General features: G+C 62.9%; 4 protein-coding genes across 4 annotated transcripts; all 4 read right to left on the reverse strand.

Annotated features, from left to right (window-relative positions):
- Nucleotides 1-4,324: 4,324 nt before the first annotated feature.
- On the reverse strand, nt 4,325-6,704 carry DUSP23 (dual specificity phosphatase 23). Its single transcript, XM_059490131.1, has 4 exons — nt 6,480-6,704; nt 5,432-5,704; nt 4,530-4,711; nt 4,325-4,436 (listed from the first exon to the last, which is right to left on the reverse strand). The coding sequence occupies exons 2-4, from the start codon at nt 5,699-5,701 to the stop codon at nt 4,418-4,420; spliced, it is 471 nt and encodes a 156-aa protein (XP_059346114.1). The 5' UTR covers nt 5,702-5,704; nt 6,480-6,704; the 3' UTR covers nt 4,325-4,417.
- Nucleotides 6,705-7,515: 811 nt separating this feature from the next.
- Nucleotides 7,516-8,718, reverse strand: LOC132084875 (C-reactive protein-like). Its single transcript, XM_059490151.1, has 2 exons — nt 8,513-8,718; nt 7,516-8,196 (listed from the first exon to the last, which is right to left on the reverse strand). Exons 1-2 carry the CDS (start codon nt 8,574-8,576, stop codon nt 7,601-7,603), a joined length of 660 nt encoding a protein of 219 aa, XP_059346134.1. The 5' UTR covers nt 8,577-8,718; the 3' UTR covers nt 7,516-7,600.
- Nucleotides 8,719-9,019: 301 nt separating this feature from the next.
- LOC132084874 (serum amyloid P-component-like) lies at nt 9,020-9,941 on the reverse strand. Its single transcript, XM_059490150.1, has 2 exons — nt 9,878-9,941; nt 9,020-9,650 (listed from the first exon to the last, which is right to left on the reverse strand). Exons 1-2 carry the CDS (start codon nt 9,939-9,941, stop codon nt 9,031-9,033), a joined length of 684 nt encoding a protein of 227 aa, XP_059346133.1. The 3' UTR covers nt 9,020-9,030.
- Nucleotides 9,942-12,204: 2,263 nt separating this feature from the next.
- Nucleotides 12,205-15,052, reverse strand: LOC132084873 (atypical chemokine receptor 1-like). The gene is made up of 2 exons (XM_059490149.1): nt 14,953-15,052; nt 12,205-13,128 (listed from the first exon to the last, which is right to left on the reverse strand). Exons 1-2 carry the CDS (start codon nt 14,971-14,973, stop codon nt 12,205-12,207), a joined length of 945 nt encoding a protein of 314 aa, XP_059346132.1. The 5' UTR covers nt 14,974-15,052.
- Nucleotides 15,053-16,692: the final 1,640 nt, after the last annotated feature.

A 16,692-nucleotide genomic window follows, 5' to 3' on the forward strand; every position in this document is an offset into this window, starting at 1 on the left:
TGGGGTGACACATGGGTGGGACACACGTGGGACACAGAGTGGGACACGAGGGGTCATGAATAGGACACAGGGGTGACACACGGGTGAGACACACAGGCGGGACCATGGAGGGGACACAGATGGGATACGAGTGGGACAGACGGGCAGGACACGCAGGAAAAACACTCCTGGGACAGAGGTGGGACCAGGGGACACAGATGGGACACAGGGGTGGGACTGTGGTGGGTCAAAGAGGGGACACACGGGTGGGACATGGATGGGACACATGCACGGGACACAGACAGGACACGTGGCTGGGGTTTGGGTGGGACACAGGGACAGGTGGGTGCCACTGAGGGCTGTGACAAGCAAGCCCAGCCCTATGTCCCCTCTGTGTGTCCCTCTGTCCCAGCCCTCCCTGCTCACCCTTCCCATCCCATCTCCCTCTCTCTAATCCCACCCTAAATGTGTCCCCACACGGTGCCATGTCCCCATCCCGCGGGCTGAGCCGGAGCTGGGCCACTCGCCAGCCTGGGGGGGGGGACAGGAGGGGACACAGAGGGGACATCCTGGCTGTGTCCCCGGCTCAGAGCCAGCATCGAGGGACCAGCAAACCCCGCACGTGTGACACCGGCCCGGCCACATGGGCACCCCGGGAGTGACACTGGGGCGATGCCCCCCCAGCCCAGCCCTCCTTGGAGGGGGTGGGGGGTCCTTGGAGCCCCCCCTGGCCTGGCCTGGCCCCCTGAGCCCGGGGGACTCTGAGGACAGCGTGGAGTCAGCGGGGTTAAGGGCAATAATTCTGCTGTAAGCAGCTTTGGGCCGCTCCGGCCCATGTGAGCTTAGGCTGGACATCGCTGTCCGGCACTGCCACCGCGGCCACGGTGTCCCCATCATGGCCACATTGTCCCCACTGTGTCCCCATTGTCCCTGTGCTGGTCCCCATGCAGGGATGGACACCCCAAACTGGCTGTGCCCTGGGTATGTGCCCCCCATGTGAGCTTAGGCTGGGCATCGCTGTCCGGCACTGCCACCGCGGCCACAGTGTCCCCATCACAGCCACACTGTCCCCACTGTGTCCCCATTGTCCCCGTGCTGGTCCCCATGCAGGGATGGACACCCCAAACTGGCTGTGCCCCCCATGTGAGCTTAGGCTGGGCATCGCTGTCTGGCACTGCCACCGCGGCCACAGTGTCCCCATCACGGCCACACTGTCCCCACTGTGTCCCCATTGTCCCCATGCTGGTCCCCACGCAGGGATGGACACCCCAAACTGGCTGTGCCCTGGGTATGTGCCCCCCATACGTGTGGCCTCGCTGTGGCATCATCCTGGGGACACTGGTGTCCCCAAAACCCCACCATGGGCCACCAGGGCCAGCTGGGTGGCCCCAGAGTTTTGGAGTGACCCCACAAATTCTGGGCCCTCTCCATCCCAATTCTGGGCACATCTGGGCAGGGCACATCTGGATTGCCAGCAGTGCCCGGTGTCACCACGCCAATGTCACCACCTCAGTGTCACCACCCTGGCACCTTGTCCCCAAAGGAGAATGGTGACATTGTGGCAATCCAAAGGAACTTTTGGGGACTGTGGAGCTGCTGGTTGAGGCGCTGGCCCCCGTTGTGCCCGCGCCATGTGCCACCCGCCCGGAAATGGGGACGGCGACACTGCTTCCAACCAGGATTTAAATGCCACCAAGGTTAGGAGCAGCTGAGAAGAGATTTCCAGGATTGGATTTTTGGATGGAGATGCCTCAATTCCGGCTAAGCTACACTTTAAGCACCAACGTCCCGGCTCGGCCCCCGGGCGCTGACACGCTTGTCACCCTCCACGTGGCATCGGGGCACTGGCGGGTGACAGCGCTGGGGGGGCTGCTCGTGGGCCCTGAAGGACCCCAGAGCCAGAACCACCCCAGAGCTGGGATCCCATGGGACCCCAAAAACAGCACCCTGAGGGACCCCAAAGCCAGGACCCAGATCTAAGACCCTAAAGCCAAGGCCCCAGAATGAGGAGTCCAAAGCCAGAACCCAAAGCCAGGACCCAGATTTGGGACCCCAAAGTCAGAACTCAGAGCCAGGACCCAGATTTGGGACCCCAAAGTCAGAACCCAGAGCCAGGACCCAGAGCTGGGACCCCAAAGCCAGAACCCAGAGCCAGGACCCAGATTTGGGACCCCAAAGTCAGAACTCAGAGCCAGGACCCAGATTTGGGACCCCAAAGCCAGAACCCAGAGCCAGGACCCAGAGCTGGGACCCCAAAGCAAGTCCCCAAAGCCAGGACCCAGAGCCAGGACCCAGATCTAAGACCCCAAAGCCAGAACCCAGAGCCAGGATCCAGATTTGGGACACCAAAGCCAAAGCCCCAAAGTGAGGACTCCAAGCCAGAACGCAGAATCAGGACTCCAAAACCAAGGCCCCAAAGTGAGGATTCCAAAGACAGAGCCCAGAGCCAGGACCCAGATTTGGGACCCCAAAGTCAGAACTCAGAGCCAGGACCCAGATCTAAGACCCCAAAGCCAAAACTCCAAAGCCAGAACCCAGAGCCAGGACCCAGATTTGGGACCCCAAAGCCAAGACCCCAAAGCCAGAACCCAGAGCTGGGACCCCAAAGCAAGTCCCCAAAGCCAGGACCTAAAGCCAGGACCCAGATCTAAGACCCCAAAGCCAGAACCCAGAGCCAGGACCCAGATTTGGGACCCCAAAGCCAAAGCCCCAAAGTGAGGATTCCAAAGCCAGAATCCAGAGCCAGGACCCAGAGTTGGGACCCTGAGATACCCCAGAATGAGCACCCCACAGGATCCCAGAGCCAGAACTCGGAGTTGGACCCCAAAGCCAGAACCCAGAGAGACCCCAGAGCTGGGACACCAAGAGATCCCAGAACCACAACCCTGAGAGACCCCAGACTCAAAATCCTGGAACCAGGACTCTGAGGAACCCCTGAGTCAGGACACAGAGCTGGGACCCCAAAGCCAGGATCCAGAGCCAGGAGCCAAGAGCTGGGAACCCAAGGAACCCCAGAGCCAGGATCCCGAACAACCCCAGAACTGGGACCCTGACTGACCCCAAACCCAGGCCCCTGAGGGAGCTCAAAGCCAGAATTCAGAACCAGAACCCTGAGGAACCCCAAACCCAGGACCCCAGAGCCAGGATCCCAAACAACCCCAGAACTGGGACCCTGACTGACCCCAAACCCAGGCCCCTGAGGGAGCTCAAAGCCAGAATTCAGAACCAGAACCCTGAGGAACCCCAAAGCCAGGATCCAGAGCCAGGAGCCAAGAGCTGGGAACCCAAGGAACCCCAGAGCCAGGATCCCGAACAACCCCAGAACTGGGACCCTGACTGACCCCAAACCCAGGCCCCTGAGGGAGCTCAAAGCCAGGATCCAGAACCAGAACCCTGAGGAACCCCAAGCCCAGGACCCCAGAGCCACCAGCCCAAGGGACCCCAGAGCCAGGATCCCAAACAACCCCAGAACTGGGACCCTGACTGACCCCAAATTCAGGGCCCTGAGGGAGCTCAAAGCCAGGATCCAGAACCAGAACCCTGAGGAACCCCAAACCCAGGACCCCAGAGCCAGGATCCCAAACAACCCCAGAACTGGGATCCTGGCTGACCCCAAATTCAGGGCCCTGAGGGAGCTCAAACCCAGGATTCAGGACCAGAACCCTGAGGAACCCCAAACCCAGGACTCCAGAGCCATCACCTCAAAAGACCCCAGAGCCAGGATCCCAAACAACCCCAGAATTGGGACCCTGAATGACCCCAAACCCAGGCCCCTGAGGGAGCTCAAAGCCAGAATTCAGAACCAGAACCCTGAGGAACCCCAAAGCCAGGATCCAGAGCCAGGAACCAAGAACTGGGAACCCAAGAGACCCCAGAGCCAGGATCCTGAACAACCCCAGAATTGGCACCCTGACTGACCCCAAATTCAGGGCCCTGAGGGAGCTCAAACGCAGGATCCAGAACCAGAACCCTGAGGAACCCCAAACCCAAGACCCCAGAGCCAGGATCCTGAACAACCCCAGAATTGGCACCCTGACTGACACCAAATTCAGGGCCCTGAAGGATCTCAAAGCTGGGATCCAGAACCAGAACCCTGAGGAACCCCAAACCCAGGACCCCAGAGCCAGGATCCTGAAAAACCCCAGAACTGGCACCCTGACTGACCCCAAGTTCAGGGCCCTGAAGGATCTCAAAGCCAGAATTCAGAACCAGAACCCTGAGGAACCCCAAACCCAGAGCCAGGACCCCAAATCCCAGGATGCAGCTGCCAACCAAGCCGGGTCTGGGGGTGCCCAGCAGAGCATCCCCCGCAGCGTGTACCCCAAAACCAGACCTGGAGAGAAGCCACAGGCCAGTCCTTTAATGCAGGAGGTGACAGACAGGGCTGGGCACGCCTGGCACCTCAAGGTGCCCAGTTCCATGGACGCCATCCATGATCTCAGCTCTCCTTGCCAGCGCTGTGGAGGGGAAAATGCCACCAGTGAGAGAGGACTGGGGACATTTGGGAGCCACAAATTGGGCAGGGGACCACCCAGGAGGGTGGCACCTACCCCAGGCACTGGCAGAAGCGGAGCACGGCCTGTTCCTGCTCTGAGGTCTCGATGGAGCCGGGCCGGAGGCGCCGGATCTCACGGATGGCATCGCCCCCTGCCAGGTGCTGCTCCTTGCACAGGTAACAGGCCAGCAGCGTGCCAGTCCTGCCATGGCCCAGCATGCAGTGCACTGCCACGGCCTGGGCACAGGGACACAGCTGTGGGTGGCACTGCTGGATGCCCACGTGCCCCTCTGAGTGACAGGTGATGCCCATTTTGGCGCTGCCCACATGGGATTTCTGCCTGGTGTCACCTTCTGTCACACCCTCCCCGCATCTTCTTAGGTGTCCCTTCTTGAAGTGACAACTCCCTGAGATGTCACAGCCACCAGGTGTCACAGCCCTACCACAGGTGTGTGCTCCCCGCCAGGTGTCACCCTCCCAAAGTGTCATTCCTGAAGGAGTGACCATCTCCCAAGGTGTCATTCCTCAAGTGGTGTCACCCTCCCAAGGTGTCACCCTCCCAAGGTGTCACCCTCCCAAGGTGTCATTCCTCAAGCGGTGTCCATCTCCCAAGGTGTCACCCCCTCCAAAATGTCCCCCACCACCAAGGTGCCATCTTTCCAAACATCCCTCCTCAAGGTGTCCCTCCTCCCTGAGGTGTCACCCTGCTGAGGTCCCCCTCCAGCCCTCAAGGTGTTCCCCACCCCGACGTGCCACCTCCTCAAGGTGTCCCAAAGTGTTCCCTCAGATGTCTTCCCAAGTGTCCCCTCCCCTGGTGTCTCTCCTGGTGTCTTCCCTTCTGTGTCACCACCCCAATTGTCCCCTCCACTCTCCCCCAGCTGCCCCACCAGTGTCTTCCCACAGTTGTTCCCCAGGTGTCCCCTCGCTGTCCCCTCCCCCGGGTGTCCCCGGCCATACCTCGCCGCGGCCATTGGCCTCCTCCACGATCTGCAGGAAGCTCTGGATCTGCTCGGGGCTCGGCGGGGTGAAGTCGGCGATGCGGAGCCGGTGCAGCTGGATTTGGGGACAGCAGCCGTGGTGCGGCGGGGCCCGCTCCGTCAGGGACACCAGGTGTCGCACGCCGCGCTCCCGCAGGTACCGGTAGTGCCCCGGTTCCCGCGGCATCGCCAGCCCCGCCAGCCGCCCCTCGACCACCCACGAGAAATTGGGGGGCTCCAATGCACCCATGGCCTGTGGCGGGGGGGGACAGGGGACACTGCTGTTCTGGGGACCCTCAGAGCCCCCAGGTCAGGACCCCTGGAACCCCCATTTCGGATATGGGACCCCCAGCTCAGGCCCCCAAGACCCCTCAACACCATCCCCCCTCCACGCCTCCAGAAGCCCCAATACCACCCACAAAACCCCCTGGCCAAGAGCCTTGGGAGCCCTAAATAAAGCCCCCAGACCCCCCAGCTCAGACCCTGCCCATCAGGACCCCCAGTTCCCCAAAACCAAACCCCTGGAGAACCTGGCCATGTCCCCAGGATCCCCCAGGTCAAGACCCCCAGACTCCCCAATTCAGACCCCCTATATCAGAACCCCCAAAACCACACCCTGGAGAATGTGGCCAGGGTACCCCACAGTCTCGTGGACCCCCTTGCGAGGACTCCTGGGACCACCAAATGAAGACCCCAGACCCCTCAATTGAGACCTCCCATGTCAAGAACCCCTGGGACCCCAAAACCCCACCCTGGAGAACATGACGAGGGTGCCCCAAACTCCCCTGCACCCCCCAGAACTCCCAAATAAACCCCAAATTCAGGCCCCTCAATTGACACCCCTCATGTCAGGACGCCTGGGCCCCCCAAAACCCCACCCTGGAGAACATGACCAGGGTACCCCAAACTCCCCTGCACCCCAAATCCCCCCAAATTCAGACCCCTCAATTGACACCCCACATGTCAGGACCCTCACACCCATCCTACTCAGCAGAGTTTAACCGGGTGCCCCAATTCAGACTCCCAACCTCATCAGCCCCCCGGGACCCCCGTTCAGCGCCCCGGGCCCAGCTCGGGGTTCCCCCCGTCCCCACAGGCCGCAGCTCCGGGGCCCCGGCCTCGCTCCGTTCCCGCCGCCCCGGTGTCCCCCCGGCCCCGCCACACCGGGTAGGCCGCGCGGGGCGGAGCGAGAACGGGCCGGGCTCGGGCTGAGGCGGAGCTGAGGCGGAGTTGGGTCCGAGCTGAGGCGGAGCTGAGGCGGAGCTGAGGCGGAGCGGAGCCGGGTTTGGGCCGGAGCTGAGGCGGAGCCAGGCCCGGGATGTGGCGGAATTGAGGCGGAGTTGAGGCGGAACTGGGCCGGAGCTGAGGGAAACGGGACCGGAGCTGAGGGGGAGCGGGACCGGAGCTGAGGGGACCGGGGCCGGAGCTGGGTCCGAGCTGAGGTGGAGCGGGAACAGAGCTGGATCCGAGCTGAGGGAGAGCGAGGCCGGAGCTGAGGCGGAGCTGAGAGGAGCTGGGTCCGAGCTGAGGTGGAGCGGGACCGGGGCCGGAGCTGGGGCCGGAGCTGAGGGGACCGGGGCCGGAGCTGGAGCGGAGCTGGGCCCGGAGAAGCCGCTGCGGGGTGACACAGGGGACAGTGGGGACACGGGGGAGGTCGGGTGGGTGTCGTGGGGACGAGGGGGAGACCCGCAGCTGCGGGGCCGCGGCGGGACGCGGGGCTGTGGGATACGGGGCTGAACCTCCGGGACAGCGAGCTGGAACCCGCCGGGACAAGGGTCTGCAGGACTGGGGGAATGCAGGAATGGGGGGCTGAATCTCCCGGGACACGGGGCTGAACCCCCTAAGGGCTCCAGAACTGCACCCCCAGAGCTCTGGGTCTGAATCCCCCAGGGACACAGGGCTGAACCCCCTAAGGGCTCCAGGACTGCACCCCCAGAGCTCTGGGTCTGAATCCCCCAGGGACATGGGGCTGAACCCCCCAAGGGCTCCAGGACTGCACCCCCAGAGCTTTGCCTTGGGGGGCCTCAACCCACTCCCCCACCCCTAAGAACTACAAGAACCCTAAAAACACATTTCTCCATTTATGCAATGTTGGGTGGCTTTTGGGGAGGGGGTTACACAGCAGGGATTGGGGACACCCCCCACAACCTCAGGGCTTCAGGTACACCTCTCCCACGATCTTGTAGGGGAAATTGTTCCAGCCAAAAAGGGGGGTTTGGCCAGGTGTGTCATACAGGGCCGACACCACCTCCGTGGTGGAGATCCCCATGTCCCACATGTACACAGATGAAATCTCCCCCACCAAGGACTGCTTGGCATCAAAACCACCCCCAAAGCTGTCCTGGTCCTGCCCCAGCACGATGGATGCTGGCACTCCCACCGTGTATCCTTTCTGCAGCCCCTTCCTGGGCCAGGGCTTCCCGTTGAGCCAGAAGCTCACGATGCCCGTGGAGGATTCCCAGCTGACACAGACGTGCTCGACCTCCCCGAGGTTTTCAGGCACCCTGAAGGACAAGAACTGGTTGCCCACGTTGAAGTCGTACTGGCCAGGTTTGGGCTTGAAGAGCAGGATCTCGTTGCTCTGTTTTTTGGTGGCGTAGGAGAAGAGGCTGTAGGGCCGGCTGAGGTCGGTGTAGGATTTGAGGCACACGGTGAAGTTGTTCAGGGGCTTCTCCAGCGTTGCTGTCACCTGCACGTGGGCGCTTTGGGACTCTCGGGGGAACACGAACACCGAGCTGCCCAGGTCTGCGGGAGGTGACATCGACAGAGGTGACGTCCAGCACCCGGCGTGGGTGCCACCACCACCAGCTGTGGCACGGGGTGTTGAGTGTCGAGTCCCTGCCACCCCCCATTTCTGTCCTCAGGGTGCCCCTTTGCCATCGTGCCCCCTCCTGCAGGCTGTGTCGTGCCCGTTCCTCCCTTGCAGAGCTCGGGGTGCCCCTGTGGGTTCCTCCATGCCGCCTTTGCCCCCACCCTGCACCCTTTGGGAGCACTCAGGGTGCCCTCACAACCGGCCCTGCATGTCCCCATGCCCCCCAGAGTGGTGTCCCCGTGCCACTACCTTGTGGGGCCGTGGGGCCGAAGAGCGCGGTGAGGATGAGGAGGCAGAGCCACAGCAGCCCCATGGCACCGCCAAACCCGGCCACTGTCACCACCGTGGGAAAGGGGGGACCTCAGAGCCACCCAGAGCCGCTCCAAGGAGTGACAGTGACTGGTGGTGACACTGACCTTCGTCCCCAAGCCCCAGGACTGTTGGGAAATGGCGTGTGAGCGTGGCGGGGACTGGCTTTGGGGACAATCCCCCTGTCCCCAAGGGAGGAGCCTTCCCCTTCCTGGCTCCGCGTGGGGCTGGGCAGCGCTGGAGCCGCTGGATCCGTGTCCTGCCCGTGCAGGGACGGCCATGGGGCAGCTTGTGGGGTGTGGGATGGGGAACGGGCGCCCTGGGTGTTGGTGGCACTCAGAGTGACCCAGTCCCCAGGTGAGGAACGTTCCTCGTGTTGGGTTGTAGAGGTGACGGGGTGCGGGTGTGAGCGACAAAGGGCGAGGAGGGGACGGCGGGACCGAGGCCACCCACAACCCTCAGGCCCCCAGCACCTCCCGGAGCCGCTGTTTCACCACCACATCTCCCTTGACCTGGTAGCTGAGGCTGTTCCAGGCCAGCAGCGCGGGCGGCAGGCGCAGGGACAGGAAGGCCGCGCGCATCTTATCCGGCGACAGCCCCGCATCCCACAGGTAAACGTCGGTCAGCTCCCCCGAGAAGGAGTTGTAGAGGTCAAAGCCACCCCCAAAACTGTCCTGCTCCTGTCCCAGCAGGATGGCAGCCGTGGCCCCCACCGTGTAGCCCCTCTGCAGCCCCTTCCTCGGCCAGGGCTTCCCGTTGAGCCAGAACTCGGCGATGCCCGTGGAGGATTCCCAGCTGGCGCAGACGTGCTCCCACTCCCTGCGGCCCTCGGGGACGCGGAAGGTGACAAACTTTCCCCCCACGTAGAAGCGGTACTCCTCGGGTTTGGGCTTGAAGAGCAGGATCTCGTTGTCCTGGCCTTTGGTGGCGTAGGAGAAGAGGCTGTGGGGCCGGCTGAGGTCGGTGTAGGAGCGCAGGCACACGGTGAAGTTGCGCAGGGGCTGCTCCAGCTGCGCCTGCAGCACCACGTAGGCGTCGCTGGGATCCTTCCGGAACACGAACACCTTTCGGTACAGGTCTGGGGACAACAGAGGTGACGTGCTGGGAGGCTGGCGTGTCCCACAGCCCTCTCTGGCTGTCCCCTGCTCCAGCATCCTCCAGCCCTGCTGGCCGAGAGAGATCCGAGAGCTGCTGCCACGTCCCCCTGGACCTGCCCTGTGCTGGCTCCTGTCCCCAACCTCAGTGTTCCCCCACCTTCCTGGGCCACCATCCAGCTCCTGTCCCCCACCCTGGTGTTCCCCCTACCTTCCTGGGCCACCATCCCTGTGAGCACGGCCAGGACGGGCAGCCAGAGCTGCAGGAGGCCCATGGTCGGTGCTGGAGCCGGGCGGGCTCGGCGCTGCCGCTGAGTTTATGTGCTCGAGGAGGGGAGGGGACTGTCAGGGGGATGTCCCCAATCCCAGCCGCAGCAGCCTGGCATGCCCGGGAGGGGCGATTTCATGCCCAGGGTGGGTGATTTCATGCCTGGCATGGGTGATTTCATGGCATCACGCGGCCGTGCCACAAGACCTGGGGTCACCCGCCTGCACGGGGCTCCCCTTGGGGCTGGGCTCTGGCTTTGTGTCCCCCCCACCGGGGTGACAAGGAAGGACACCCCAGCCATGTGCCCACCTGGGTGATGACCCCAACACTCCTTCCCCAGGTGTGCCTGCTGTGAAAAACCCCCGTTGGAGGGATGCGGTTCGATTTGGAATCATCTGAGGGGTACAAGGAAAGGTTCCCCTGTCTCCCCTGCCCTGAGCCAGTTTGGGGGCACATCCTGAATTCTGCTCTGTCTGTCCTGCCCCAGGGGACTGAGATGGAGCCCTGGTGGCCGAGTGTCCTGGGGTGACCACGGTGACCCAAGGGGACAGGCAGGTGGGAAGGGGGAAGGTTTTGCCTGCCCCAAATGATGGTGCCGGGCTGGGGGTGTCGAGTCCCTGCAGGGGTTTGATGGATCCCCAATTCTGGGGACGATGTGGGCTCATTCCCCACTGATCAGCCCCCCGGTTTAGCAGGGATGAGCCCCCAGCTCCTGCAGGGCTTGGCTCGGGCAGAGCAGCCCCATTGTCCCCTCTGCTGTGCCCGTGTCACCCCCGTGACTGCACGCGCTGGCCCTCGTGGGTTTTGGGTGGAAATGCCCCCACTGCCCCCCTGGCAGGCTCCAAGCTCCCTCAGGAACTTCTGCTGCCAATTTGGAGGCACGAGGAGCCCACACCCCTCCGTTTCCCGTCCTCCCCATCACCTCCCAGTCCCATCCAGTTCATTAACTGGGCTGGAGCAGTGCCTCAGGCAGTTGTGTTTGTTGTGTTTAATTCCCGCTGCATCCTCTTGGCTTGTCACGAGAGATGGAAAAAATCCCATCACTTCCAAGATCCACCCCCCTCTGGAGTTTGGGGTGACCCCCCTGGGCAGCCTGAGGCACCCCAAGGCTTTCTGTGCTGGGCAGTCGGGGGGTCCGGCCCCAAAGAGACCCCAAGGGAGGGGACAGAGGGCAGGGGGCACAGAACGGGGGATGCTGGGGGAGTGCTGGGTATGGGACAGACGCTGTGGGGGCACTGTGGGGCCAGAGGCTGATGCCAGGGTGCCAAGGCTTGTGCCAGCTGGCCAGGGGTCAGTGCTGGGTGGCCAAGGTTGGTGCCCGGGATCCAGAGTGCCAAGGCTTGTGCCAGGGGTCCGAGTGTGGCGCGGGGGGACCGGGACTCAGTGCTGGGGGTCCAGTCCGGTGCCGTGGGTCCGTTTGGTTCCGTGGGGCAGCCCCCGGATCTTGGCAGTCCCGGAGCTCGGCATTCCCCGGATCTCGGAATTCCCGGAGCTCCCTATCCCCCGGAGCTCGGCATTCCCGGGAGATCCGTATCCCCCGGAGCTCAGCATTCCCGGAGCTCGGCAGTCCCGGAGCTCGGCAGTCCCGGAGCTCAGCATTCCCGGAGCTCGGCATTCCCGGGATCTCGGAATTCCCGGGAGCTCGGCAATCCCGGAGCTCGGCAATCCCGGAGCTCAGCATTCCCGGAGCTCAGCATTCCCGGGAGCTCGGCATTCCCCGGATCTCGGAATTCCCGGAGCTCGGCAATCCCGGAGCTCGGCAATCCCGGAGCTCAGCATTCCCGGAGCTCGGCATTCCCGGAGCTCAGCATTCCCGGGATCTCGGAATTCCCGGAGCTCCGTATCCCCCGGAGCTCGGCATTCCCGGGATCTCGGCAGCTTCGGAGCTCAGGATTCCCGGAGCTCAGCAGTCCCGGATCGGGGCATTCCTGGAGCTCAGCATTCCCGGAGCTCCGTATCCCCCCGAGCTCAGCAGCCCCTGGAGCTCGGCATTCCCGGAGCTCGGCAGTCCCGGGAGCTCAGAGGCCCCCGGATCTCAGCAGCCGTCGGAGCTCGGCAGTCCCGAAACTCGGCATTCCCGGAGCTCCGTAGCCCCGGATCTCCCGATTATCCCCCGGCTCTCAGGACCTCCGTAGCTCCGGATCTCCCCATTATCCCCCGGCTCTCAGCAGCCCCCGGAGCTCCGTAGCCCCGGATCCCCCGATTATCCCCTGGCTCTCAGCAGCCCCCGGAGCTCCGTAGCCCCGGATCTCCCCATTATCCCCCGGCTCTCAGCAGCCCCCGGCAGCACCCACATGGCGGCGGCAGCTCCGGCCGAGCAGCAGCGCCAGGGGCCCGAGGCCGCAGTGCAGCACGCCCAGCGCCTCGCTCAGCCCCAGCGCCGTGTCGAAGCGCTCGAAGGAGCCGCAGGTGGGCTGGAGCAGCCCGGCCTGCAGCAGGAGCTCCGCGGCCAGCCCCGCTCCGTAGGGCGCCCAGAGCCCCAGGAAGAGCCAGGCGAGCCCGGCTCCGTTCCCCCTGAGGCGCGGCACGGCCAGCGCGGCCAGCAGCAACGCCGCGGGCAGCAGCAGCAGCAGGCACAGGCACAGCGCCAGGTGCAGCACGTACAGCGGTGCCAGGATGCCCACGGCGCGCCGGACACACGCGGTGCCCGCTGCCACCCCGCTGACCAGCGCCGCCGGAGCGGCCAAGAGCAGCGCCGATGCCCACAGTGCCACGGCCAAGCGGCGGCTCCGCGGGTCCCAGCGAGCCCAGGCGGTGCTGCAGGAGCCGCTGGCCACCAGCAGCGCCTGGGCGAAGACGCTCCAGTGCCACAGGAGGTGCGTGAGGCGGCACAGCCCCGTGCCCAGGTGCCAACCCCGCGCCGCGCCCGCCGCCAGCGCGGGCAGCAGCGCCGCGAACAGCGCCGTGCCCAGCGCCAGCTGCGCCACCAGCGCCCGGCTCTGCGGCCACCGCCACGCTTGGGGACGCTTGGCCAGGGCCACCAGCAAGGCGCCGGTGGCCAGCGCGGCCGCGACGCTGGTGGCGGCCAGGAAAGGGGGGGCGACGCGCTGGAAGAGGGGACAGAAGTGGTTGTGGCACGGCGCGGCGCCGTAATCCAGGAGGGTGTCGTTGCTGGAGGTGTTGTCGTCGTAGGAGAGGTCGCCCATGATTTCCTCCAGGTCCAGGGAGCTCGCGGTCTCCAGGATGCCGGGGGTCTGTGGGTGGGCGTGGGGAGGGTGGCACTGGTGGCCCTGGTGGCACCGTGGGGACGGCGGGCAGGGCTGGGCAGGGCTGGGTTATCAGGGAGGGACACACGGGGGCCGGGATGGCGCCGTTTTCTGCCAGGAGGGACCCGGGGAGGATGCATAGCCCGGAGGGTGCACACAGAGCCGGCGGGGACACGGAGCCCCACGGTCCTGCCCAGAACTGGGGACCCTCAGGGCGCTGCTCAGTGCTGGGGACTCCTAAACCCCTAAAATCCCCTAAACCCCACTGGGGAGCACTGGGGATTCCTGCTCAGAACTGGGGACTCCTGTGACCCCACTCAGCACCAGGGATCCCCTAAAATCCCCCTAAATCCCACTGGAAACTCCCATGATCCTGCTGAGCACTGGGGATCCTCAGGGGTCTGACTGCCAAACCCCAAAAATCCCCTAAACCCCACTGGGCACTGAGGATTCCTGCTCAGAACTGGCCCCCCCCCATGATCCTCCTCAGAATTTGGGACTCCCGTGACCACACTCAGCACCAGGGATCCCCTAAACCCCCATTAACACCCCTAAATCCCACTGGGGATTCCCATGATCCTGCTCAGAACTGGGGAGGACCCCCATGGCTCTGCTTAGTTCTGGGGGACTCCTAAACCCCTAAAATCCCCTAAAATCCCCTAAAATATCCCACCGAGCACTGGGGATTTCCATGATCTTGCTCAGAATTTGGGACTCCTGTGACCCCACTCAGCACCAGGGAACCCCTAAACCCCACTGGAGGAGATTCCCATGATCCTGCTCAGAACTGGGGACCCCCATGGCTCTGCTCAGTTCTGGGGGACTCCTAAACCCCAAAAATCCCCCAAACCCCACTGGGTACTGGGGACTCCCATGATCCTGCTCAGAATTTGGGACTCCTGTGACCCCACTCAGCACCAGAGACCCCCTAAACCCCACTGGAGGAGATCCCCATGACCCTCCTCAGCATTGGGGGACCCTCAGGGCTCTATTCAGTTCTGGGGGACTCCTACACCCCAAAAATTCCCCAAACCCCACTGGGTACTGGGGACTCCCATGATCCTGCTCAGAACTGGGGACCCCCATGGTTCTGCTCAGTGCTGGGGACTCCTAAACCCCAAAAATCCCCCAAACCCCAAAAATCCCCCAAACCCCACTGGGCACTGGGGACCCCCATGATCCTGCTCAGAATTTGGGACTCCTGTGACCCCACTCAGCACCAGGGAACCCCTAAACCCCACTCAACACCCCCAAACCCCACTGGAGGAGATCCCCATCACCCTCCTCAGCACTGGGGGACCCTCAGGGCTCTATTCAGTTCTGGGGGACTCCTAAACCCCAAAAATCCCCCAAACCCCACTGGGTACTGGGGACCCCCATGATCCTGCTCAGAATTTGGGACTCCAGTGACCCCACTCAGCACCAGGGATCCCCCTAAATCCCACTGGAAACCCCCATGATCCTGCTGAGCACTGGGGACCCCCATGGTTCTGCTCAGTGCTGGGGACTCCTAAACCCCAAAAATCCCCCAAACCCCAAAAATCCCCCAAACCCCACTGGGCACTGGGGACCCCCATGATCCTGCTCAGAACTGGGGACTCCTGTGACCCCACTCAGCACCAGAGACCCCCTAAACCCCACTCAACACCCCAAACCCCACTGGAGGAGATCCCCATCACCCTCCTCAGCACTGGGGGACCCCCATTTTCCTCCTCACACCAAGGACCCCCCCCGTGCCCCCCCCCAGCCCTCCCCTCCTGGGGGATGTGCCACCACCAGGGACAGGAATTTGGGGCGGGGGATGTCACTCACCACGGGGACACAGTTGCCCATGATGCTGCTCCGAGTCTGGGGGTGGCACCGGGGGTGGTGGCACCGGGGTGGCCACTCGGACACCGAGGAGGTGCCCGGGGGTGACTCTGCCGCTCCAAAAGGAGCCGAGGGCTGCGGGCAGGAGATAAGAGGTGCCCCAGGGCCGGCCCTGCCCCTCTCCCGCCCTGGCAGACGGCGGAAAACGGGGGAACGGCGCTGCCGGGAAATTTCTCGAGCAGGAAACCATCGGTTCTTGGCAGGACGAGTGAAATTAATTAGGGATTATTTGTCTTTCCACACGCTCCGGGGTGTGCCAGCTCCAAGGAGGGGTTTGGGGTTTGGGCATTGAGGGGAACCCCCCCTTCTCCTGGAGTCTGGAATTTCCTCAGGAGGAAGGAAGGGCTCCCGGGGGTCATCCTGTGCCATTGGAGCAGCTCGGTGACAGGGCTGGTGGCCTTGGTGGCCTTCAGGGACATCTTTATAGCAATGTCCCTATGGGGCTGGGGGGCTCCGGGGTTGGGAATTGGGGTTCTGGTGGTAATTTGGGGAGGATATTTGGGGGTAAAAGTGACAGTTTGGGGGTGACTGTGGAGCAGATTTAGGGGTGAAAAGCTTGGAGAGCTCCAGGGCTTGGGAATTGGGGTTCTGGTGGTAATTTGGGGAGAATATTTGGGGGTAAAAGTGACAGTTTGGGGGTGACTGTGGAGCAGATTTAGGGGTGAAAGGCTTGGGGAGCTCCAGGGCTTGGGAATTGGGGTCGCTGCTGTTTGGGGAGGGCTGGGGGCCAGGATTTGGGGGGCTCTGAGGGGCAGATTTGGGGGTGAAAGGGCTGGGAGCCTGCAGGGATTGGGGGTTTGCTGTTCATTGGGGGGAGCTGGGAATTTGGGGGGCATTGAGGGAAAGATTTGGGGGGGAAAGGGATGAGAAAGAATTTGGGAATTGGCAATTTGGAGGGGCTGAGGAAGAATCTGGGAATTGGGGATTTGGGGGGGAATGAGGGGCAGATTTGGGGGTGAAATGGCTGAGGAGGAGTCTGAGAATTGATGATTTTGGAGAGGTTGAGGAGGAATTTGGGAATTGGGAATTTGGGAGGGGCTGAGAGGGAATCTGGGAAATGGGAATTTCAAAGGGATTGAGGGGCAGATTTGGGGGGGTGAAATGGCCGAGGAGGAATTTGGGAATTGGCAATTTGGGGGGTTGAGGGGCAGATTTGGGGGTGAAATGGCTGAGGAGGAGCCTGAGAATTGAGAATTTGGGGGGGGGGGGCTGAGGAAGAATTTGGGAATTGGCAATTTGGAGGGGCTAAGGAAGAATCAGAGAATTGGGAATTTGGAGGGGCTGAGGGGAAATTGGGAAATGGAAATTTGGGGGGGATTGAGGGGCAGATTTAGGGGTGAAAATCCCAGGGATTGGGATTGGGGTTGCTGCTGTTTGGGAGGAGCTGCTGAGGTTCAGGATCAGGATCAGGGTGGGTCTGGGGGCCCAGAGGAGTTTTTAGGGGGGCTGATCTCTGTCACCCCCTCCCACCACCCCCAAACTCCCCCCTTTGACCCCCCCATCCCCAAACACACACACAGACAGGCAGGGTAAGGTGTGTAATCCAGATATATTTATAGGATTATTTTCCGAGATTAGCACAGGATATTAGAAAGGTTATAAAGTCACATCGACGGTCGTTGGCTCCCTTTTTTTTTTAAATTTTTTTTGTTTTTTTTTAATTTTTTTTTTAATGTACAGACA

This window comes from Ammospiza nelsoni, chromosome 28 (genome assembly GCF_027579445.1).
Source record: "Ammospiza nelsoni isolate bAmmNel1 chromosome 28, bAmmNel1.pri, whole genome shotgun sequence".
NCBI lineage: Eukaryota > Metazoa > Chordata > Aves > Passeriformes > Passerellidae > Ammospiza > Ammospiza nelsoni.

Excerpts from the sequence above, each read along its gene's own strand:
- DUSP23 (XM_059490131.1), bottom strand. The coding sequence starts at position 5,701 with ATGGGTGCATTGGAGCCCCCCAATTTCTCGTGGGTGGTCGAGGGGCGG. Across the intron at positions 4,712-5,431 it reads AGGCCAATGGCCGCGGCGAG|GCCGTGGCAGTGCACTGCAT; the intron begins GTATGGCCGGGG and ends CCCTGTGCCCAG.
- LOC132084875 (XM_059490151.1), bottom strand. The coding sequence starts at position 8,576 with ATGGGGCTGCTGTGGCTCTGCCTCCTCATCCTCACCGCGCTCTTCGGC. Across the intron at positions 8,197-8,512 it reads CGGCCCCACGGCCCCACAAG|ACCTGGGCAGCTCGGTGTTC; the intron begins GTAGTGGCACGG and ends CACCTCCCGCAG.
- LOC132084874 (XM_059490150.1), bottom strand. The coding sequence starts at position 9,941 with ATGGGCCTCCTGCAGCTCTGGCTGCCCGTCCTGGCCGTGCTCACAGGG. Across the intron at positions 9,651-9,877 it reads AGGGATGGTGGCCCAGGAAG|ACCTGTACCGAAAGGTGTTC; the intron begins GTAGGGGGAACA and ends TGTTGTCCCCAG.
- LOC132084873 (XM_059490149.1), bottom strand. The coding sequence starts at position 14,973 with ATGGGCAACTGTGTCCCCGTG. Across the intron at positions 13,129-14,952 it reads TGGGCAACTGTGTCCCCGTG|ACCCCCGGCATCCTGGAGAC; the intron begins GTGAGTGACATC and ends GCCCACCCACAG.